Genomic DNA, 24,561 nt, shown 5'->3' on the forward strand with positions numbered 1-24,561 from the left:
TTGGTTTTACTAACGTTTAAGAGCAGTTGGAGGCCACGGAAGGAGTGTTGTATGGCATTGAAGCTCGTTTGGAGGTTAGATAGCACAGTGTCCAAGGAAGGGCCAGAAGTATACAGAATGGTGTCGTCTGCGTAGAGGTGGATCAGTGAATCGCCCGCAGCAAGAGCAACATCATTGATATATACAGAGAAAAGAGTCGGCCCGAGAATTGAACCCTGTGGCACCCCCATGGAGACTGCCAGAGGACCGGACAGCATGCCCTCCGATTTGACACACTGAACTCTGTCTGCAAAGTAGTTGGTGAACCAGGCAAGGCAGTCTGAGCGTGGCTCAGGTGCACCCGTGACCAGCTCGGAAACCAGATTGCACAGCGAAGGTACGGTGGGATTCGAGATGGTCAGCGATCTGTTTGTTGACTAGGCTTTCGAAGACCTTAGATAGGCATGGCAGGATGGATATAGGTCTGTAGCAGTTTGGGTCCAGGGTGTCTCCCCCTTTGAAGAGGGGGATGACTGCGGCAGCTTTCCAATCCTTGGGGATCTCAGACGATATGAAAGAGAGGTTGAACAGGCTGGTAATAGGGGTTGCGACAATGGCGGTGGATAGTTTCAGAAATAGAGGGTCCAGATTGTCAAGACCAGCTGATTTGTACGGGTCCAGGGTTTGCAGCTCTTTCAGAACTTCTGCTATCTGGATTTGGGTAAAGGAGAAGCTGGGGAGGCTTGGGCGAGTAGCTGCGGGAGGGGGGGGGGGGGGGGGGGCGGAGCTGTTGGCCGAGGTAGGAGTAGCCAGGAGGAAGGCATGACCAGCCATTGAGAAATGCTTGTTGAAGTTATCGATTATCATGGATTTATCAGTGGTGGCCGTGTTACCTAGCCTCAGTGCAGTGGGCAGCTGGGAGGACGTGCTCTTGTTCTCAATGGACTTTACAGTGTCCCAGAACTTCTTTGAGTTAGAGCTACAGGATGCAAATTTCTGCTTGAAAAAGCTGGCCTTTGCTTTCCTGACTGGCTGCGTGTATTGGTTCCTGTCTTCCCTGAACAGTTGCATATCGCAGGGACTATTCGACGCTATTGCAGTCCGCCATGGAGTAAATGGAGTAAACAGTGCAATGAAATACTAACTTGCAGGTTATCCTCTTGACAGCGCAACAACAACGATAGAAAAACTAAGTAGGTAAGTGAATAAATACAGCCCAATGAAATAAATTCACTTTTATTTTTTTAACAAATAGTTACATAGTCTATATGGAAATAACAGACATGAGCCAAGCATGTTAATCTGTAGAATGGAATAGGTTATAATAAGTCTACGATTCATTTCATTTGGTCAGTTCTACCACCTCAACATTGCTCATTTTAAACGGGGTTAAATATAATATTGTAAAGTTCAGCTTCCGTCCAAAAGATATGTGGTTCAGTCAGAAAAACAATTTCTTTCTGGAACAAAAAGCCCCGGAAATCTAGGCCTAAAGGTGCCACTCATAATTCCATTGTTAAATCTTTCCTCTGTCACGTTTGTGTGGTTGTTCCTTAGTATTGCTAGCAATAGTGGATCATATTATGCTGACGTATTACATGTTGTGCAATAATTAAGGGCATGTAGCCTATTTGAATCTTTATGGAACGCAGACCATACCTAGCAGTATAAACCTGGAGTCTGGCGCACGGTTCACAACTACTGGACTGTTGTCATCTGTAATTAGTGACGATTATTAGGGTAGATTTATAGGACTCCTTGTTCAACCCCTGTTGTACACTTTTCTCACCTTCCAATATTTAATGGACTGACCAATTGAATATGTCAACTTTCAGGATGAATCAAACCACCGTATTTTTGATTCACCAATATAATTCTCTAAGTAAAGGCTTTTCAAACCTGTTTTTTTATTCATAAATTCTTTCCGAACCCGAAATAATATACAAGATCAGAGTATTTTTTAATTAGTGCTGAAGTGAGACGAATATGTGTGTATTTAAATTACTTTCTTTCATTGATCTCTAAAATTCTGAACATTCTCTCCATATATTCTAGTGAGTCTGTTGAGAAAAATCAACTTGCTTTTCAGCAAATTTAAAGGGATGTCTTTAGAAATAAATGTACTGAAAACTTATTTGAATGAAACTCCACCGGAAAATTTGTTCGCCAGGAAGTATGAGGGTTTGCAGTGGTTGAATTACATTTCTTCAGCATGTGCAAGGGAACCACACCTGCAAAGCACATTACACACCTGTTCTGTGTTTGGTGTGTCAAAGGGCTGGGTATGGTGACAACTAAAAAAACATGTTTCCATTATACAATAGACCTCTATTTTGAAAGTATGTTTGTTAATTATTTTGTCACATGCATAATTGTTCCTCTGAGTGGATGTGCATGCATCTGTTTGCAATACATGTTGAGTGGGTATATACCAGTATGTGTTTTGGCAACACCAAAAGGGGGTTTACATATGCACTCATAACACCATTATGAAATCATTCAAATCAAAATCAAATCAAGTGTTATTTGTCACATGCACCAAATACAACAGGTGTGGGTAGACCTTACAGTAAAATGTTTACTTACAAGCCCTTAAAAAAGAAATCTAAGTTTTTAACCAAGAAAAAACAGCGTTGAGAAAATATTTACTGTAAACTCAGACCCTGAGGAAGGCACAGTGATGCCGAAATGTTGGTAAATACCCATTAAATTGCTGGGGGTTTATACATGGAGTGCAACTTTATTTTGATAGTTTATTCGTCATTAGTCAGCACCTCCACACAAACTATTACTCTGCACCTGCTCATGTTTTTTTAGCGAGAAAATATTTGCTAAAATAAACTCAAAAATCTGAAATAAAAATTATATTTTTAGCTTTATTTTAACTAGGCAAGTCAGTTAAGAACAAATTCTTATTTTCAATGACGGCCTAGGAACAGTGGTTTAACTGCCTGTTCAGGGGCAGAACGACAGATGTGTACCTTGTCAGCTCGGGGGTTTGAACTTGCAACCTTCCAATGAGAAAAATATAAAAATAACAAATAATTAAGGAGCAACAAAAAAAAACATTCATAACATCAACAGTTTTTATGTAAAGGGCCCTCTTCTCATCCTCCCTCTTTACTTTCCTCCCTCCTTTTTAGACGTCCTGATTCTTGAGAACAGCCATCCCGCCGCTCCACCAACTGCTGTTTTAACACGACCCACAGCTGCTGTAGCCTCTCCTGAAAGCCCTGAAGACCACACACATCGCTGTTCCACATTCGAGATACAAATATCCTTACATTACGAATTAAAATGATAAATGACTCCTCACACACCTTCTGCAGCTGCTGTAGTCGTTCCTGAAAGCTCTCTCTCCTCGACTCCTCCCTCCCCTTCATACGCTCCAAACTCTACTGCTCTAACACCTCCCACAGCCTTTGTAGCCTCTCCTGAGGCACCTAGAGGAAGACCTAGAGGAAGACAACACACATTGCTGTTCCACATACGAGATACAAACATCCTCACTGCTCTTATCCCAATTACCTTCTGGCCACGCCCCCTCCCTGCAACTCACCACACCTGATCAAGCCTTTACCTTACCTACTAAAAGTACCTTGTCTTTTCATGTATGCAATAAAGTGACAAATATTTCTTGCACTTTGACTACTGCCCCATAGTGGTAGCTTACCTACATGAACCAGCCTTAGCCTATACAGTCCTTAGCTCTAGAGGCCAAATATTAATTTGACTTACAAGACCAATTTATCAATGATAAATGAATCTGATAAACCTCCTGCAGCAGCTGCTGTAGCTGCTCCTGTATCTTTTCCTTCCTCCTTTTCAGGTGTCCTTGTCCTTGAGGCCAGCCATCCTGCTGTTCCCCCAACTGCTGCTCCAACACCTCCCGCGGCTGCTGTAGCCGTTGCAGAGAGCCCTGCAGCACCTAGAGAAGACCACACACGTCACTATCCCATATATGAGAAACAAACTTGCTTACATTACACTGCCACTCACACACCTGCCGTAGCTGCTGTAGTAGCTGCTGCCGCTCCTGAGAACCCTGCTCCTGCGGCCCCCCATCCCAAGGCTCCACTAATCGCAGCTCCAGCACCTCCCACCGCCGCTGTAGCCGCTCCTGAAAGCCCTGCAGCACCTAGGTTGACCACATACACATCTGTCACTGTCCCACATAAAAATAAATCCAAACAGCAATGATAAACGACATCAAGTCATGTGATTTAGTAATTTATGACATCACAAGAACCACCATTGTCCATCTTTATTTCATTCGAAAGACTGTAGCTTTCTTCGTATTTACCTGCTGACTGTAGAACAGCAACAAGACCCCCTGCTGCTACCCCACCTCCATTTACCACGGCCGCTGCAGACATCATGCTTGCTGCATATGATCCAGTAGCAATCCCACCAGCAGTGAATCCTATCGCTCCTAGGACAACTGGTGCCATTGCCACTGCCGCAACTATGAAGGCCCAGCAGAAACACTTGAGCAAGCAACCAAAAACATACCTGGCCTCATGTTATAGGAGGTTGACAATAGTACCACTGTCATGTGAATGTTTGGCCTAAACAACAAAACAAAGTAGCAATACTGTACATCTATACAAATTATTTGAAGCTGGTAATTGATAATTTGAATTCATGCTGACTAAATAAATAATCTTACCTGCTCCCACTGTTGCTGCTGCAGCAATTGTACCCGTTCCTAAATGGTAAAGAAAATATTGCTTATTTTATGATAACCTCCTTTTATGGCACCTCAACTTGTAATTCACCCAATCCATCACAGTAACCTTGGTTGTTGATTGTAAACTAGGTGCTCACCATTTTGGATTCAAAAGGTTAAAAGGACTTTTACTCAAGAAAAATGTTCTAGCCCGTCAGTCCACCCTTCATATTGTCCCAAAATGTAATTATATACACTGCATACGAAAGCCTCATAGCTGTCCTAATAGAAAGCCTCATAGCTGTCCTAATAGAAAGCCTCATAGCTGTCCTAATAGAAAGCCTCATAGCTGTCCTAATAGAAAGCCTCATAGCTATCCTAATAGAAAGCCTCATCGCTATCCTAATAGAAAGCCTCATAGCTATCCTAATAGAAAGCCTCATGGCTATCCTAATAGAAAGCCTCATAGCTATCCTAATAGAAAGCCTCATAGCTGTCCTAATAGAAAGCCTCATAGCTGTTCTAATAGAAAGCCTCATAGCTATCCTAATAGAAAGCCTCATAGCTATCCTAATAGAAAGCCTCATGGCTATCCTAATAGAAAGCCTCATAGCTATCCTAATAGAAAGCCTCATAGCTGTCCTAATAGAAAGCCTCATAGCTGTTCTAATAGAAAGCCTCATAGCTATCCTAATAGAAAGCCTCATAGCTGTCCTAATAGAAAGCCTCATAGCTGTCCTAATAGAAAGCCTCATAGCTGTCCTAATAGAAAGCCTCATAGCTGTCCTAATAGAAAGCCTCATAGCTGTCCTAATAGAAAGCCTCATAGCTGTCCTAATAGAAAGCCTCATAGCTGTCCTAATAGAAAGCCTCATAGCTGTCCTAATAGAAAGCCTCATAGCTATCCTAATAGAAAGCCTCATAGCTGTCCTAATAGATAGCCTCATAGCTATCCTAATAGAAAGCCTCATAGCTGTCCTAATAGAAAGCCTCATAGCTGTCCTAATAGAAAGCCTGCATTTACTTCCTGGGAAAAAAATCTATAATTATGCTTTTTGACACAAAACGCATTATCATAGATATTTTCCAGGACTTCTGGTCATGCTGAATACCACTTGAAACCTATGAGTGTCATGGAGGTGGCTTTGGGACTTTAGTGGGTTTTGGCTCAGTGGGGTAATAGTTTCAAAGAACATGGGTGACCCAAAATGGATACGCACAGGATACACATCCTTACATTATAAGAGCAAAGAAGAAAACGACTAAGTCAATCATCAATGATAAATTCTACTCAATAAGTCATGATCTAAACAGTATAATCACAAACACTACCATTGGCTTCCTTCATTCCATCATGCCATTAAAGCTTTCTTTGATTTTACCTATTGCGGCGCCCCCTGCAGTTGCTCCAGCAGCAACGCCAGCAGTAGTCAAACCTGCCACTCCCAGGGCTACTGGTGCCCCCAACACTGCTGCAGCTGTGAAGGCCCAGCAGACAAGAGCATGCAACGAGCAAACAACCAAAAACATACATGGCTCCCTGTTATAGGAGGTTTGACACTATAATGTGAATGACTGTGAATGTGAATGACTTAGGCCTAAATGACAAAAGACAGTCGGAACACAACTGTGAAATTATTTGAAGGTAACACCTAGAAAGGGCTTAACCAATAATGTTCAGAGCATAGACTAGAGATTCCTTTTCTTATACTGACAATTATTGTGCCATTTATATTGTGTTTCTTTTTTCTGGCAATTATTGTTCCATTTACATTGTTTGAACTTATGTCTACAATGGATTTTGACCACAGTGTTTTTTTTTTTAATAGCAAAAATCAACAAATATAATACAGATCAATCAGATTAGTGGAGTTATTGGATCAAATATAATATTCATGCTGACTAAATACATGATCTTACTTGCTCCCACGGTTGCTGCTGCTCCTGTAATGATCATCCTTTTTCCTAAATAGAAAAAGAATATTGCTCTTTTATGATATCCTGCTTGTTGATAAAGCAGGTATGTGTTAGCCAGCAAGTCACCTAGTAATTCACCTAATCCACAACAATAGCCTAACCTATTGTAGTTTGTTGAAAGTAAACTAGCTATTCACTATTTGGGATTTGAAAGGTCAAAAGGGTGCATTTGACTCAAAAACCATCCTCTAACCCAAGGGGGCAAAGTATGTATATTTCGTGGTATCCAATTGGTAGTATTGAGAATTTTCCAGAACATGTGTGGCCATTATACATTTCAGTCCACACAGCTATCCTACATTTTACGACCTTTAAAATATCCATGACACAAAACACATCATCATGGATATTTTCCAGGATTGCTAGTCATACTTAATATCACTTGACAACAGGAAACCTTGGAGTGTCATTGAGTTGGCTTTGTGAGTTTGGTGGGCTTTAGCTCCGTGGGCTAATACTTAAGAGGAATACAGATGACCCAAGATGGATGCAGACATGTGACCTGTATTGCTGTGACCTGGAATCAACACATTATGTTCTGTTATTAAATATATGTTTGTTTTGGTAAATTCTAAACGTGTTTTGTACTTAACACTCTCTGGCCAACTATTAAATGTTTTCATAAGTATTTATGAACTTTAAACATTATGGGTGCATGTTGCTATTTGTACAAATATTTGTACAAATGTTGAATATGGTGCTCCCATTTTGATGATCAGAATTGTGATAGTTTTGGGATGTTCTGTTTGACTCACTGTTCTGTTTGATTCTTTGTGAATCATCTGGGTCCTGAGGCTCCTGACAGTCCCGAGGCTCCTGACAGTCCCGAGGATCCTGACAGTCCCGAGGATCCTGACAGTCCCGAGGATCCTGACAGTCCCGAGGATCCTGACAGTCCCGAGGCTCCTGAGCATTGCTGAAGTAAACAGTGAGAGCATCAATCATTGCTGCACATGTTTCAGTCATTGTCAGGGTATTTAAGATGCACAGTCCCTCATTGCCAAGGCAAGCGCATAACAATGTTATCTTCTCTTCGTCTGGCAAGCCTATTATGTCTGCCCTGTGTAATGTACAATTCAAAATATTCTATCCAGTCATTCAAAGGCTCCTGCAGCTCACCGGGTACCGGCAGAGATATGGTCGGTGCACTACACAAAATATTGTGTCCCTTTTACTTTAAGAAAATGTAGGTAACTATTTGCATCCGCTTTTTAAGTAAATCCAACAAGGAGGATATTTTAAGTATAATATGCTTCACTTTTAGTGTATTACAAACGCAAATATATTAAGTGCAAACAACTGGATCTCAAAATGTCCTTTCATCCAAATTCATTTTATCCGGTTCAGTTAGCCTGCTTAAGTCCTTCAAGTCCCAGAACTAATGTTATAAGTTAGATATACTTAATTAGTTACCAAACTACTATTGTAAGATTAAATTTGCTGAATTTTCTCAGTATCGTAATTGATATTCTATGTTTAATCTACAAATGTAGTAACTTATTGTATTCAGGTTAGTAAAATGTATTTAAATTGGGTTCCTACTACTCAAATATATACTCACAACTATACTTAAAAAGCTGATGTAAATAGTTGCCTCAACATACTTTAATAATAATAATTGACTAAAAATGGTTATTTCTATACAAGGGAATATGCAAAAAGAAACAACAGTGTTCAACTTCAACATAAAATAAATGTTATAATTTCTTCAAACTCAAATTGCCCCTTAAACCCTACTCCTTAGGCATTTGTGGAGAGCTCATTATTTTGTCATCTGTAAGCATTCTGGGTATAACTACACCTTGCCTCCTTAGGTAAAGTTACCTGTACATCCAGATAGCTTGCACCTGACTACAAATCATTTCAGATGTTCACAACTGCATAAGGTTTAGGCGATAGTTTGGAATTAGCACTTTAGACAAAGCACAATATGAACTTTAGCTCAAATACCTAATTCAAACCGTTTTAGATTCATTAAAACATGGGTTTTCAAAACATACATTGCACATATTGTTACAAAATACAGTGGCAAGAAAAAGTATGTGAACCCTTTGGAATTTCCTGGATTTCTGCATCAATTAGTCATAACATTTGTTCTGATCTTCATCTTAGTCACAACAATAGACAAACACAATGTGCTTAAACTAATAACACACACCATTGTGTTTTTCTATATTGAATACATAATTTAAACATTCACAGTGTAGGTTGGAAAAAGTATGAACCCCTAGGTTAATGGCTTTTCCAAAAGCTAATTGTAGTCAGGAGTCAACTAACCTGGAGTCCAATCAATGAGACGAGATAGGAGATGATTGTTAGAGCTGCCCTGCCCTATAAAAAACAGTTACAGAATTTGAGTTTGCTATTCACAAGAAGCATTGCCTGATGTGAACCATGCCTCGAACAAAAGAGATCTCAGAAGACCTACAGTAAGATTCATTGTTGACTTGCATAAAGCTGGAAAGGGTCTCTAAAAGCCTTGATGTTCATCAGTCCACAGTAAGACAAATTGCCTATAAATGGAGAAAGTTCAGCACTGTTGCTACTCTCCCTAGGAGTGGCCATCCCACAAAGATGACAGCAAGAGCACAGTGCAGAATGCTCAATGAGGTTAAGGTGAATCCTTGAGTGTCAGCTAAAGACTTACAGAAATCTCTGGAACATGCTAACATCTCTGTTGACGAGTCTACGATACGTAAACACTAAACAAGAAGCCACTGCTGTCCAAAAAAAACATTGCTGCAAGTCTGAAGTTCGCAAAAGAGCACCTGGAGGTTCCACAGCGCTTCTTGCAAAATATTCTGTGGACAGATTAAACTAAAGTTGAGTTGTTCCTGGAGAAAAAAAGGCACAGCACACCAACATCAAAACCTCATCACAACTGTAAATTATGGTAGAGAGAGCATCATGATTTGGGGCTGCTTTGCTGCCTCAGGGCCTGGACAGCTTGCTATCGTCGACGGAAAAATGAATTCCCATGTTTATCAAGACATCTTGCAGGAGAATGTAAGGCTATCTGTCCGCCAACTGAAGCTCAACAGAAGTTGGGTGATGCAACAGGATAATGACCCAAATCATCAGAAGTAAATCAACTACAGACTGGCTTCAACAGAAGAAAATACGCCTTCTGTAGTGGTCCAGTCAGAGTCCTGACCTCAATCCGATTTAAAATGTTGAGGCATGACCTCGCGAGCGGTTCACACCATACACCCTAAGAATATTGCTGAACTGAAACAGTTTTGTAAAGAGGAATGGTCCAAAATTCCTCCTGGCCGTCGTGCAGGTCTGATCCGCAACTACAGAAACCCTTTGGTTGAGTTGCTGCCAAAGGAGGGTCAACCAGTTATTAAATCCAAGGGTTCACATACTTTTCCCACCCTACACTGTGAATGTTTACACAGTGTGTTCAATAAAGACATGAAAATGTGTAATTGTTTGTGTGTTATTAGTTTAAGCAGACTGTCTATCAAATTTGATGACCAATTTATGCAGAAATCCAGGGGGGGGTCTTCTGAACAGAAGGACAAAAGATGATCTGAGAGCCATAATGCTATTTGGAAACCCCTCGCAAAGCATGTGCAGAGTGAGAATGTTCAGACCAATCTTGACTAATCTTTAATGCATATTTCATTGTAGATTAGAATATTAGGTCAAGACGAAAAAATATTTTGATCAATATACATTTTCTACCTACATTGACTATGTTCATTCAGCTGTATGTTGTACCCGAGTGAGCTCAAACAGGGCTGGCCATCTTTCTTCTAAGTCTTTCAAAGGAAGGGCCTGAATGACATTTTGGCACTCACAATGTTGTAGTTGTCACATATTTGTACTTCTCCCAGTAGCTCCACTCACTCCCTCTCCAGGGTCTCATCTGTTTCTCCAGCAGGGTGGGGTGAGAGGTAATTTACCTATGCCTTCTTTGTTTTTTAAAAAAATATTCCTGTCCTCTGGTGATTTTCTCTTGAGTTCAAATCAAATCAAATGTTATTTCTCATATACACATGGTTAGCAGATGTTAATGCGAGTGTAGCGAAATGCTTGTGCTTCTAGTTCTGACAGTGCAGTAACATATAACAATAATATCTAACAGTAATATCTAACAAGTAATCTAACAACTCCCTAATACACACAAATATAAAGGGGTGAATGAGAATATGCACATGTAAGTATATGGATGAGCAATGGCGAAGGTGCAATAGATGGTATAAAATAGAGTATATACATGTGATATGAGTAACGTATTATTTAGAGTGCATTGTATAAAGTGACTAGTGATCCATTTACTAAAGTGTCCAGTGATTGGGTCTCAATGTAGGCAGCAGCCTCTCTGAGTTAAAGATTTCTGTTTAGCAGTCTGATGGCCTTGAGATAGATGTTTTTCAGCCTCTCGGTCCCAGATTTGACGCACCTGTACTGACCTCGCCTTCTGGATGATAACGGTGTGAACAGGCAGTTGCTCGGGTGGTTGATGTCCTTGATGATCTTTTGCCCTTCCTGTGACATCGGGTGCTGTAATGGTCATGCTGTTTCCTGAAGTCCACGATAATCTCCCTTGTTTTGTTGACGTTGAGTGAGAGGTTGTTTTCCTGACACCACACTCCGAGTGCCCTCACCTCCTCCCTGTAGGCTGTCTCGTCGTTGTTTGTAATCAAGCCCACTACCGTTGTGTCGTCTGCAAACATGATGATTAAGTTGGAGGTGTGCATGGCCACGCAGTCATGGGTGAACAGGGTGTACAGGAGAGGGCTGAGCATGCACCCTTGTGGGGATCCAGTGTTGAGGGTCAGCGAATTGGAGATGCTGTTTCCTACCTTCACCAACTGGGGACGGCCCGTCAAAGTCCAGGACCCAATTGTACAGGGTGGGGTTGAGACCCAGGTCCTCCAGCTTGATGATGAGCTTGGAGGGTACTATGGTGTTGAATGCTGAGCTGTAGTCAATGAACAGCATTCTTACATAGGTATTTATTTTGTCCAGATGGGATAGGGCAGTGTGGTGGCGATTGCATCGTCTGTGGACCGGTTGGTATGCAAACTGAAGTGGGTCTAGGGTGGCCGGTAAGGTGGAGGTGATATGATCCTTGACTAGTCTCTCAAAGCACTTTTATGATGACAGAAGTGAGTGCTATGGGGCGGTAGTCATTTAGTTCAATTATCTTTTCCTTTTGGGTACAGGAACAATGGTAGCCATCTTGAAGCATGTGGGGACAACAGACTGGGATAGGGAGCGACTGAATATGTCCGTAAACACACCAGCCAGCTGGTCTGCGCATGCTTTGAGGACGCGGCTAGGAATGCCGTCTGGGCCAGCAGCCTTGCGAGGGTTAACACGTTTAAATCTTTTACTCATGTCAGCCAAGGAGAAGGAGGAGGGCGCAGTCCTTGTTAGTGGGCTGCGAGGTGGTACTGTATTATCCTCAAAGCGGGCAACGGTGTTTAGTTTGTCTGGAAGTGTGACGTTGGTGTCCGTGACATGGCTGGATTTCATTTTGTAGTCTGTGATTTCATGTAGACCCTGCCACATACGTCTCGTGTCTGAGCTGTTGAATTGTGACTCCACATTGTCCCTATACTGGCATTTCGCTTTTTTGATTGCCTTGCGGAGGGAATAACTACAATGTTTATATTCAGACATATTCCCAGACCTCTTTCCATGGTTAAATGCGGTGGATCGCGCTTTCAGTTTTGTGCGAATGCCACCATCCATCCACGGTTTCTGGTTAGTGTTAGGGTTGCGTCAATTCGAATCTGGTATCAGGATAAATATGACATTGAGTCACCGATTGTATACTATGTATTTTTTATTAGCTAAGCATTAAGTGGTACATGCAATTTTCATATACACGGGCTCTCTGTCCCACCTCGCAGGGCACACAGAGAACTGACTTGTTCCTGACAAAGATATTATAATATACTCTTGACAGAAGTAGTTCCTGCTTCCGAGCCGGCCTGTCAGAGTAGAGACTGGGCATGGTTTAAACTCACTCAGCCTTATCGGTTGATTGTTGGCGCACAGGCTGGTCCCAGCCTCCTAAGCGCTTCAGCGGTCAGTCGTTGTAGTTGTGTAGAATATCTATGCGCTCACACACTCAATACAGTTATCTCACACCTGGCTCCTGTTATCTAACAAAATACCGTTTGTTCCCGCAACACTACGTTCTGAATGTGCCCTCACAACTCATTGCACAGTGCCTGTATTTTTCCACCACGAGAAAGGCCCATGGCCCTGAAACTGTTAACAATGTCTCAAGTTAGTTGTGTTGCATAACACATATACCCACACAAGCCAACAGCAAATAATATTCCATCACATATGATATGGTAAGGGCTATAGTGTATAACACAGAACCTCACATTAGGGTTGGTTTTAATAGTCAACATGGTTGATTCAAATAACCAACTCATCATCAATCTTTCATTATTTGAATCAGCTGTGTAGTGCTATTGGCAAATACTCACATCAAAAATGGTGGTGTCCGTGGCACACACTCGATGAACAGTTGAGGAAGCGGCCGACATGCGCGCAATCTCATTGGTCCATGTACAGCCCACATAGGTTACGATATTGATAAGCCTTACACGGTTTACAAACCTGTGATAATGTTAACCATCAAGCTACAAAAAGCATCAAGCCTTCTATAATGCTTTTTATACTTTCAATTTCGAGCTTCAGGAACGAGATCTCCGCCCAGTTTCCATTTCAGGGAAGCGAGTGTATGTTTACAGCCAGAGTCGCATATGTGAAGCGAGAGACACAACTCTGCACTTTGTCCTGGGTGAACTGAGACGCAATGCAGACAACGCGGTTAGTGTAGTTTTTTGACTGGAAGGCAATGGGATTGTGTCGCATTTGGCCAAGAAAAACATGTATTGTTCATTGATAACGTTGGACATAACTAAGAGACCTCAGTGCCGTACTTGCGAACATAAGCAACAATTTAAAGTTAAATGGATTCTCCAGTTAAAAATGCATATCAGCCAATGAAAAGCGTCGATTTACTTGCATGTGGCAGAAAGCTAAATTATAGTTGGCTGAGTTCAATACTTTTGTACGTTCTGGGACATTCAATTGATAGGAAACAGTGCTGTACTGGAAACGACTGGAAAACGGGGAGAGGTTGGATTATGTATGGAGCCAGATAGCTGCCAAAAGGTTGAACGTATGTATCGTTAGGATCGTAAGAAAACCCATACTTAAATTGTTAGGATTGTAAGAATAGCCATGTGTGAAACATGAAACATAAACATTCAATTTAATCTGTGAACATACAATTACGGACTAACATTTAAGGCTTGAGTAAATCTTGTGTTGCAATTCTGATGTACCTTTCAGAGATGTACCCCCCCAGAAAACGTACCCCAAACATCCTGTGAGGAGTGCTACGCAAACAAGCATAACACAGTATAAAAAAAACGGAAGTCAAGGAAACCAAAAGAGGTATCCTGCACATTTTCTAGTCTAGTCTCCATCCTTTAATACTCCTCAGTTGAGTTTACTTCACAGTTAGGTCGCTAATGTAATGGATTTTCCAGTGCAAGTCAAGATAGCACTAGCTGTATTACGCCGACAAGAGTGAAGTTGCAGTCCGCTAGGTGTCTCTACAGCATGGGCATATAACGTGGACATCCCCATGCATGCACCTTCTCAAAATACGACTAATTCAATATTGCACCATAGACATTTATTTCATCACTCAAAATCTTGCCAAAGCATATTCTGTTTGAGGGGTTAATATGAATTTAAAATGATTTGACATGATTTATATGAATCGGGTCATGAACATATGGACTTTGAAATGAACAAGGGAGAGGGTAAACGAAGGCTAAGTCTGGCATAAACTTATTCCCACACTTTACAATAACTCTGTTACAGTGGTTTTAGGTAGTCTCCATATAGGCTATTCCCTCCATCGCAACACTGCTGCTCAGTAGAAGAGCTTGTGATCTCCATTCAGCACCTGATTTTTTTTATTATTCTTTTTTAAATTTAACTAGTAGTGTTAAGAACAAATTCTTATTTACAATAACGTCCTACCAAAAGTCCTCCTTTTGGGATGGGGACTTGTTTTTTAAATTTTTTAAAAAATAGGACAAAACTCATCACGACAAGAGAGAGACCACAACACTACATAACATGGCAGCAACACATGACAACACAGCATGGTAGCAACACCACATGACAACAACATGGTAGCAACACAACATGGGAACAGAACAACATGGTAGCAGCACAAAACATGGTATAAACATTATTGGGCACAGACAACAGCACAAAGGCAAGAAGGTAGAGAAAACAAAACATCACGTGAAGCAGCCACAACTGTCAGTAAGAGTGTTGTTGATAAAAGGATATTAGAAGGGTGAGCCGGTTAAGGATCGATTCAGACCAGGGGCCTGTTGCACAAAACTAGGATAAGGGATTAAGCCAGGATATCTTGGTGATCCTGGCTCAATTGATCCGTAATCCGGTTGCACTAAAGATGGATAGGGGGCAGGAGGATATGTTATGGTATAAATTACCATGGAGATTTATTCTGTGGAGCTAGCCTGCTCCAGACCAGGCTAAATTCCAGGATCTATTTAATCTCATCCCTAATGTCAGTCAGCAGTCACCACAAATGGAAACCAATAGTTATTTCACTGCTCACTATACATTGTTATCACATATAACTAGACCCACTGTTATTATTTAAACGTTTGTGATCATTAATTTCAATGATTTTGGATAAAAAATGATTTTTAGATGATGTTGCTATCATTAGATAATTTACAGTTTCCCATAGACTATAAGGCTATATATAAAATGATAGAATATTAGGGCCACAGAGGGAAAAAAAACACAAGTCATAATATTGTAACCAGTTGTTTTAAAGGAGGACAGTTGTTAAAATGACAGATGTGGGGCATTTCGTGAAATTGTACTTCAGTATGGTTTCATAAACAAAGACATGCTGATGTGCCAGAATATTAAGTATCACATTGTCATAAGTATCAAAACTGTAAAAACAATATGTAGCTTTTCTGCAGAAAGAACCAGCCTCATAAATTTATGACTTTATCCTTTTTCTTCAGTGTGGCCCTAGTACTCTGTCATATAAACAAATACACATTCCATATGAATATAAAAACACAATGTGTAACATTATGTTCCTTTATTGAATAAGGACAAAACAAAGCAGGTAAACCATCAGCTCCTTTCGAAACTGAAGTCACAGTGACTCTACAAGATGGAAAGCACAGAATCCAAGCATATTATACAAAATGATACATACACATTCAAAGGTCTGTATATAACACACCCTGCATGTCTGCACACTAAAATAAATGCAGGACAAATCCATACACATCAACTGAACAGACAAATGAATGGATGCAGTAGCCTCCCTGCAGCCTTGTATTACACACAGTATACCGCACAAACATCATAAGAGGCCAAATTCGTCAAAAAAACGAACCCAAAAAAAAACCAAATTCCTCTGCCACCGCAGGACATATTTAACCAAAATTGAAAGCACACATACTAACTAAAATAATTCAACACATATTGGTCCCTCAGCAGCCGACCACTGTCGTCATCAGGGAAGATTGCCGGATTGTCCCAGTCCATGGCTGGTGGCACTCTGGGGGCCCTCTCCTTCCTCAGGCAGGCCACATTGTGGAGGACAGCACAAGCCACAGTAATATCACATGCCCTAACAGGGCTGACCCTTAATTTGTGAAGGCAGTGAAAGCGTGCCTTCAGGAGGCCAAAGGTCATTTCAACTCTGGCCCTGGTCCTGGCATGGGCATGGTTGTAGGCCTGCTGTGCTTCCTGGGGGTCTGTGAAAGGTGTCAGGAGAAAAGGCTGGCAGCCATACCCCTGTCTCCCAGCAACACACCAGAGAATTCACCTGTCAACACAAAATCTCATCATTACTACCCCATAAACACAGTGATATTCTTGACACAGCCATGATGGTTATAAATAGGGGTTGTGTGGCTTACCTTGTGATAGATTTCAGAGGCCCGAAAGATTCTGGAGTCATGGACTGAGCCAGGCCATTTTGCCACAACATTGCTGATCACACAGTCAGCATTGCAGACCATCTGAAATCATAAGATGAGGAATATTACACCAATCAATGCACATCACTGGCAATGCAGAGTGTTCGTCAATGGACAATATCAAAAAGTTATGTTCACCTGAACATTAATGCTGTGAAAGGATTTCCTATTCACAAAATCGGCCTCATGGGCACCTGAGGGGGCTTTTATCCTTATGTGTGCGCAGTCCACTGCACCAATGACATTGGGGAAACCTGTCACACAAAGTAATGAGTATCCTACTATGTGTTAACAGTTGTCCTGTAATTTGTAGATCCTCTTACCTGCAATCCTATAGAACTCCTCTTTGATGTCACAGAGTCTTCTGTGGCCAGGGAAGGAGATGAAGACATCTGCTAATGCTTTGATAGCCAGACACACACTCCTTATTGTGCGGCAAATTGTGGCCTTGTTCAGCTGTTCTGCATCCCCCACTGAGTACAGGAAGGCTCCACTAGCAAAAAGCGCAAGGCCACACAAACCATTTGCTCCACACTCAGTGCATGGCTCCGTGCAGTGCGGTGCTTAATCCTGGGACCCAGTAGTCTGCATAGATACCTGATGCCATCTGCAGAAAACCTGTATCTTTCATATAGATGGTCATCAGGGAAGGCCAGTGGGTCCAACCGGTCCCTGAAGACCCTTTCTCGCCTGAAGGCTCTCCTCAGCACAAGTGCTTCTTCATCCACCACATCTCGCACGAATGGGCATGCCATTGTCAGAGCAGAAAGGAACACACAATTTTGGGCCTTCATATAGGCTAGTGGCCACACCTGGTGCTGGGGGGGTGGGCAAAAGAGGGCGATGCCTTATAACGATGACTTGGTTGTACTGATTGCTGGGAAAATAAAAAAAAACTTAGAAAGATGCCACCGTCCTGTGTGCTCACAATAAGAGCTCATATCTCATGGCTCACTTGACTTTACGAGAATATACCTAATTTTTATTTTGAGCTGTGTCATCTTCTTGGAGCTGGGGGAGGAAAGAAAAATAATGATTAATACATTTGTGTTACAGTTAGCATACAGTGTACATTGAAGGCATATCTCACCTCCCTCTCAAGTTTTTTTATTTCAAGGTCCAGTTTCCTAATTGTCCTCTTTTTTATTTCGGACTCCAGTGCAAGATTTTCCATCTTTTTCTTCTTGTACTGAATGTCTATGTCTGCCAGTTCTATTTGGCGCCGGAGGTGGTTGCCATACAACTTTCTGATAGCTTGTGAGCTCTGTGAACACAATACAATTAGCGCAGCTGGAATTTGGCAGGATGTGGTGTCCTTTTATTAATACGCACTATGTTGCCAGGCTGGTTTTCCCACTGTATAGCATCTGGGTCCTGTAAAAGAAATTAGATTTTTGATTTTGATGAGGACTCCTCACCATTGTAGAGTAAATAGTACTTTCACAGTCTTAACATGATACCTCATGCCTTCTGGAATCCAGAGAGATGGTCTCCTCCTCATCATCGTCTCCATCATGTGCTGTTGCTGCTGCACTGGGGCCTTCACCCTATCACATTTAATCGGATTCATATTGAAGCTAGTAGACAAGACATGCCAGGCCTACAGTATGCCTTTGATGGAGTACTCACTGGATCAGCATCGTCTGGTGCTTGTGCTGGTGGCTCTAACAGGAACACAGTGCTGCCAGGCAATAGGTAAACCAAAGTCAGACAGTCCAAATTGATTCAATATGAATGTGGTTGTATCCCATGTAGAGATGGAAGGACATACCTTGAATGAAGCGGGTGGCATCTTGGGAGGAACCTATGCTCGTCTCTTTCCCCCCAGGGATCCCCTCTTAAGACGGGCCTGCCTTTATTTAGCTCCAAGGCCATGTCCTCTGCTGGGGTAAGGTCAGCCTTTGGTGACCCACCACCCGTGCCTTGTCTGTGGGTATTCTTTTTCACTGCTAAAACAGTACAGACAATGTGTGAGCAGGCACCTTCTGGATACAATATATGCTTGTGCTTTGTTAAATATTAGTCAGGGACCATACCATTCTGCAGAATGTTCTTGTATTTGATTTTGACCTGCTGCCATGTCCGTTTTGGCCCGTTCATGTTTAATCTACACACACACACACACACACACACATTTAATGGAGTCACACTGCAAAAAATTACTTGGTATTTTTGTCTTGTTTTCAGTAAAAATATCAAAAAATTTATCATAGCTTTATACAGTGTGATGGAGTTACTTTACACAATTTCACTCATATCTGCAGTGCATTTCAATTAAAAATTTAACCGTTTCATAATTACAGTACAACTGCATTTTTGGAGATGTGAATTAAATATTTGAATTGTAATTGTGATGTTTCAGCGGAGCGGTGAGTGTGTAATTGTGCACTACTTACGCATTCAGGCGGTCTGCAATACTTTGCCACGCTTTTTCTCTTTGCTTTATCACTGTGGCGGTGTTGCCTTTCTTCTTAATTATATATTTTACCTCCTCGTATGCCTCCATGAGGATTTGTGCTTCCGACGGGGAAAAGTACGCGGCTCTAGTTGCCATGGTAAATCAGTTAATCTGTGGCGGGGTCTATTTGAGTGAGCCGTGAGCGCGCACCTATCCAGGATTGGTTTCACCTGGCTTAATGAATCCGTGTCTGCTCATCCTGGCTTGGTCTTTGTGCAACCAATTAAGCCTGGATGCACATGTTTTGGCTTCATTGAGCTCAGCTGAGTCATTTATCCCGGATGTCTTAATTCTACTTTTGTGCAACAGGCCCCAGGTGTTAAAATTGTACGACAAGCGACAGTTTATTTCAGAGGGAGAATATCTGGTACACGTAAATACGGCTCTTCCGTTAGTTCGTGTTGGAACAGCAGGCAGAGAGCGTAAACAGTCAGCACAGCCCTTATATACGTCACAGAAAGTAGGTTGACCCTAGGAAGATCGGATCTCCGGATTGGTTCAGCTGGTTGTAGTCTGTAGTCTTCCGCCATTGGCTCAGTTGTCTGTCCGTCATCGTAGGATCTTCTTCGGGCACACAGTGTTCGGTTACATAGGAGATTATGTGTGTAATGTGGGAGCTATCCTGTAGGGGACCCCACAGGCTTTACTGTGAGTTGTAGCCATGTAATTAGCAGTAAGTTAGTCACCTGCATACGAAATAGCAATTCCTTACAAAACCCTCTCTTCACGTCTCACCAGAGACGTGACACAACCTAACTGGATCCAGACACAAAGAGAAACTTCTCCCAAAGGACTATGAAATAAGGCACGGTATTAAACAGAAATAGATATTTATGTATTACCATCATGTTCTCCATTCAATCCCACTATGTACTAAGTTGGCTTACAACCCTCATTTAACAGAGCGGAGAACAGCTCAAAATAAAAGTAAAATGATTGTCCACATTAGCCCACTTTTTCCAGCAGGAAAAAGTTGTGATACCCTCTCTTCACATCTCCTAAGAGATGTGATATAGTCCAGATACATTACTCCAAGCAAAAACGAAGACATAATCCAAAAAGGAAAAATATCCTAAACTAGGTATGTCTATCCGGAAATGGCCCACAAAGAAAAATAATTTCCCCCTCTTCCCATCCCAGATGAGACACGACATACAATGGAGAAGCTTAATCAATAAAAGCAACTGGATCCCCCTTTACTCCTGCTAGGGTGTCACTCAATTATCCTTTATTTCAGCAGTCATAGCATTTCATGAAAATAATAAAAAGTTTATTACTAATAACAAGTTATATATGCCTTTGTTGTATGCCTTTGTTCCCCCCAAGGGTGTCACTTATCAAAAACAGGATAAAACTTTATTGTTATTGACATGTAAGATGTAGGATAAAACTTTGGTCATGGAAAACAGAGTAAAGAATTATTAGAAACCATCTGGTCCTCTCAGCTACTCCTATCCTGTACCAGGTGGTACCAGTCCCATCCTCCCCTGAAAGCATGCGTCCGTATCAGCATCGCCAACTGGAGCATCAAGCAAAGGCATATGCCTGAAGCCCTCACCACATCTGTAACAGACTTAAAACACGGTATGATGCAAGCAGCACATCACATCAATAACAAATAATACAAGAATTAGGGTCAGAAATCCAGTAACCATCCTACCAGTGCACTTACCAAACCAGGCCAAGAGAACAGACTCCTCCACCCCCCCCCCGTGGACCTCATCTTAGCAGATAGTGCATCAACCCCGCCTTAGATTGTGAAGTTTAAAAACTATCATCTGGACTGGTATTATTAGGAATATATGTGCAACATTGTTTACCGAACATCTTGCAGACGTCCCCCTGACTGGCAAGAAGCATATCCAAGGCAAGTCTATTCTGTCTGGAAACCCCAAATGTGGCCTCAAGCTGTTCAGACATACTAGTGAGTGCATCACGGGAGTAATTCACAAAACGCTGTTGATCATAGTAGATATAATTAATCCATGCAGTCTGTCCAGCATCCACCATGGCTGGACCCATAGTAGGTAGTAAGTGCCAGAGTCCATCATTCCTACCCAAGGCCTGAAACTCATGAGGAATCCCCACTGGCACTCCCAACAGGTTAGTGTATGTCAACTACATCCTCTGTCCATGGAGCACTACTACATCTGTCTCCCATGGGATGGAATGTTTTCAGGTCCCCTGGTTACAGAACTCAGCAGCTGTTCAGCAACAACATCAACAATGGTCCGTGGAATTATCAAACTGGTCAGACCACACGTACCTTGCCATTCTCCTCTAAGAATGGGTCTCAGCCCTCTTTTGGCTCCACTCATCCAACATACATCAGCCAGACCACTAGTTTGGTTTAGGCCTGTAACTGGCCAAGTGGAATTAATGGTTATGTTACTCCTGCAATCAGCTTCAGGCAATCTCCCATAATCAATGCCATTACCTGTACCCGTGATGCACTCGTAATTGCCCCCATATGCCTCAACACCCCAAGAGGCCCGATGAGGAGGTACTGCAGGAAACACAAGGCTCAAAGAGGAACAGAGGGTTGAATTGGGCTTAACCTGGTAAAAACTTCTCAAAATACACAACCACCCCTCTCCTTCTCCTACAGCAAATGGGTGTAGCCAGAACAGGTCTAGCATAACTTCAAATAATACAGTCCTTTCTTCTCAGGGTTTTAGCTGTGTACCTCATATAAGACAGCCACAAATTGTCCCTACTATCAAAACCAGTCTCAGTTTCTAATTGATCAATAGCCGAATAGTCTCTAACATTAATTACCTGAATGGTATTTTTAACACAGTGGTGGTAGAGGAGTGTGTCCGGCTACCTCTGGTCTTGGCAGTACCTTGATAGAAAACACACCCATCATGTCTGTCCTCGTCCTTTGTAGTCCGAGGGTGTGAGTGCCTGCATCAGAGAGCTTAATAGTTTTGATGGTTAGTAGGATTTCATCACCTTTACAAAGTTCAACATTGCTCCCAGGTTTCCCCATATCATGGAAAACCTATCCACCCTTGTGGGATCCCCCATGCTATAAGGATACCCTCTTCTCCAATCCTAAAACTGTCCGAAGTCGGTTATCATGTAATCTCTACTCTAACTTCTTGTCTACCCAGATCTAGGGATTTCTTATGCTTATTTTGGAACAAAATACACATCACTTAGCCAGAGCCAGACACATCTTCACTTCTATGAACAAAAACAGGGGTGATAGGACAGGTAGGGTTACTTCATTCGAGAGTTGGCCCCCGGAATTCTGTTAATTCCAGTTCTTCTCCCGAACTCTGTTTATTGTCCGACAGTGAAAAAATGTCTCACCCTTCCGCCGTGCGATATGAATCTGGGTAGCTCTTTCAGCTAGCTGTCACCAGGGGTCTTCTATGGTCCCCAAGCCTCTGGGACTGGATTGAGTGACTTCACCTGTAGTTCACCTGTAATGCATAAAATCCTGGACATACAGGCTTGGTTAACAAACAATTTCTCATATGTTTTATCTGATTATATCTTTAACTTCTATGCCCAATTGTTAGCTTACATATTTTTTTTTTTAGTTTCTTATCCAATAAGCCCCATCCTATCCTAGACCACAATTTACCCATCCCCCTTTTGATACCTGACTCTGCCCAGGTATCAACCTTACCTACTCTAAATACTGACTTAGGTAAGATTAGTATATTATCCTTATGTCTGACATCATGAAGGAGCCCCTTTTAGTTTTCCACATGTCCAATTCTCCCTTGGGCGTCAATCCAGTACCAATTCCCTGTCAAGTTTCTTATCTACTTAAGAACTATCTGCGCTACTTATATATTTTCTTAAATATATATTTACCAATTTAAACCTTTTCTCTCATATTTCTCAAATACCACTAAGCTTCTAACTGTTTGACTTTATCCAAAATCATGTCTATGAGTGTCAATCTCTAAAGTCCTTACATTTCCTTAATCAACCTAACAATAATCCTAAATCATCACAGATGTCCTATATACCTGTTAAATTTAATACTATTTTTTTTTTTTTTTTAAACCCCTAATGGTCAAAAAAATTCAAAACAAATGCTTATCATATCAAAATCCTTCCTTCAAGGACTCTCAGTATTCTATCTGACAATAACATGAATTTAATATATGTTGCAGAGTGCAGAATTCCTTGTCTACAGTGATTTATCACCCCTAAGAACTGAAACTTATTTTTCTATGTAATTCCCTGCCCTATTGGCTTAATATATATCCTATCCTAACCTCATAACCTAAACTCCTTTATAATGAATTTACCTTAAAACTAGTACTCAATATGACCACATTCATTATACCAATGACTCTCCCCAAGGCTGATCAGACCTTAGAAGACAGTCATGATAAGGTCCATGAGTCAACCCACCCTTTTATAGTCAAGTTCTATACTACACTAGACATATTAAAGAACCCTTTATCCTTAAAATCCAAATTCACTTGTGTAATTTAAAACTCATAAAATAAAAACTCATAAAGTTCCATATTTGAGCGTGTCTCTTTAAAATACCTTTGCACCAAAACAAATAGTCCTAACAAATGTTTTATGTGTATATATTTGCAAACCTTAATGATTAATCAAAACTTCCAGGCCTTTCCAATTTGGTCGTTTATGGCCTCATTTTCCCCAATATTATAATCCCTGATATTTAATAAAAATAACGTATTTTCCCTTGGCTCCTTCAACTCACATTTACATCTCAATAAAACAAAACACCATCTGCGTGTTCCTCAAGGAAAAACAACTTGCCCCTGTTACGTATGTCTACGTATCAAGGGAAATGTTCAAATAACCAAATTCAACCTCGCTAGTTTACCGAAACATGTACAATGTTTTACCATAGAGGTTGCTTTTCACCATTAATACCCTGACACCGTTCCACATAATGGAAACAGTGCTCAAATTCACTGGTGCTATTCAAACGATCAAACCAAGAATCAACAACCATCAGAATCCACCATCACGATGTTTTATGACTCAGACATCCAATCCCTCTCTCTCACGGCCCAATTACAGTCCAAATAAACGCCACAAATCAATGATACCCACCCAGCGAATCAGCTGCTAGTTTTTAGCATCTTTCCTGACGATTTACATACTCCTTTTAAAGGACACTAACCATTTTCTCTGTCACCCCCAGTCAAGACATCATTTCCGTGGCGACGGAAACCTCGCAGTGATGTCATCAACAAGCGCTCAATCTTGACTCATTTCGCAACGATTTTCAACTCATTGTAAATAATGGTTGGCTGTCTGCAACAACAGTATTTCGGGTTCGATAAACCAAACCTAATTTATCACATCTGTTGAATCCTGATTTAGAGTTTACAACATCAATCAACATCTCTCAATTCGCTAATCTTATAAAAACATTTCGATGGACACAAATCTATCGTAATTGTTCCCCGTTATTATTCAGA

At 41.4% G+C, this 24,561-nt stretch overlaps 1 protein-coding gene and 1 long non-coding RNA gene across 6 annotated transcripts; both read right to left on the reverse strand.

The window, feature by feature from the left end:
• Nucleotides 1-1,199: 1,199 nt before the first annotated feature.
• LOC115138442 (uncharacterized) lies at nucleotides 1,200-13,408 on the reverse strand. The gene is made up of 10 exons (XM_029675287.2): nucleotides 13,087-13,408; nucleotides 7,381-7,541; nucleotides 6,569-6,613; nucleotides 6,031-6,126; nucleotides 4,649-4,687; nucleotides 4,283-4,444; nucleotides 3,983-4,117; nucleotides 3,755-3,907; nucleotides 3,300-3,434; nucleotides 1,200-3,212 (listed from the first exon to the last, which is right to left on the reverse strand). Exons 1-10 carry the CDS (start codon nucleotides 13,179-13,181, stop codon nucleotides 3,100-3,102), a joined length of 1,134 nt encoding a protein of 377 aa, XP_029531147.1. The 5' UTR covers nucleotides 13,182-13,408; the 3' UTR covers nucleotides 1,200-3,099.
• A 2,356-nt stretch (nucleotides 13,409-15,764) lies between these two features.
• LOC135574355 (uncharacterized) lies at nucleotides 15,765-24,298 on the reverse strand. 5 transcript variants are annotated; one of them, XR_010465394.1, is made up of 8 exons: nucleotides 18,708-24,298; nucleotides 18,301-18,620; nucleotides 18,132-18,218; nucleotides 18,004-18,045; nucleotides 17,762-17,935; nucleotides 16,995-17,682; nucleotides 16,612-16,713; nucleotides 15,765-16,517 (listed from the first exon to the last, which is right to left on the reverse strand). It is a non-coding gene; the product is annotated as an uncharacterized LOC135574355 (long non-coding RNA). The 5 variants fall into 5 exon arrangements; XR_010465396.1 differs by having other exon boundaries at nucleotides 16,995-17,548; nucleotides 17,647-17,682; nucleotides 17,762-18,045; XR_010465397.1 differs by adding an exon at nucleotides 16,810-16,925 and having other exon boundaries at nucleotides 17,762-18,045.
• Between the last annotated feature and the right edge of the window lie 263 nt (nucleotides 24,299-24,561).

Source organism: Oncorhynchus nerka, linkage group LG12 (genome assembly GCF_034236695.1).
Source record: "Oncorhynchus nerka isolate Pitt River linkage group LG12, Oner_Uvic_2.0, whole genome shotgun sequence".
NCBI classification, from domain to species: domain Eukaryota; kingdom Metazoa; phylum Chordata; class Actinopteri; order Salmoniformes; family Salmonidae; genus Oncorhynchus; species Oncorhynchus nerka.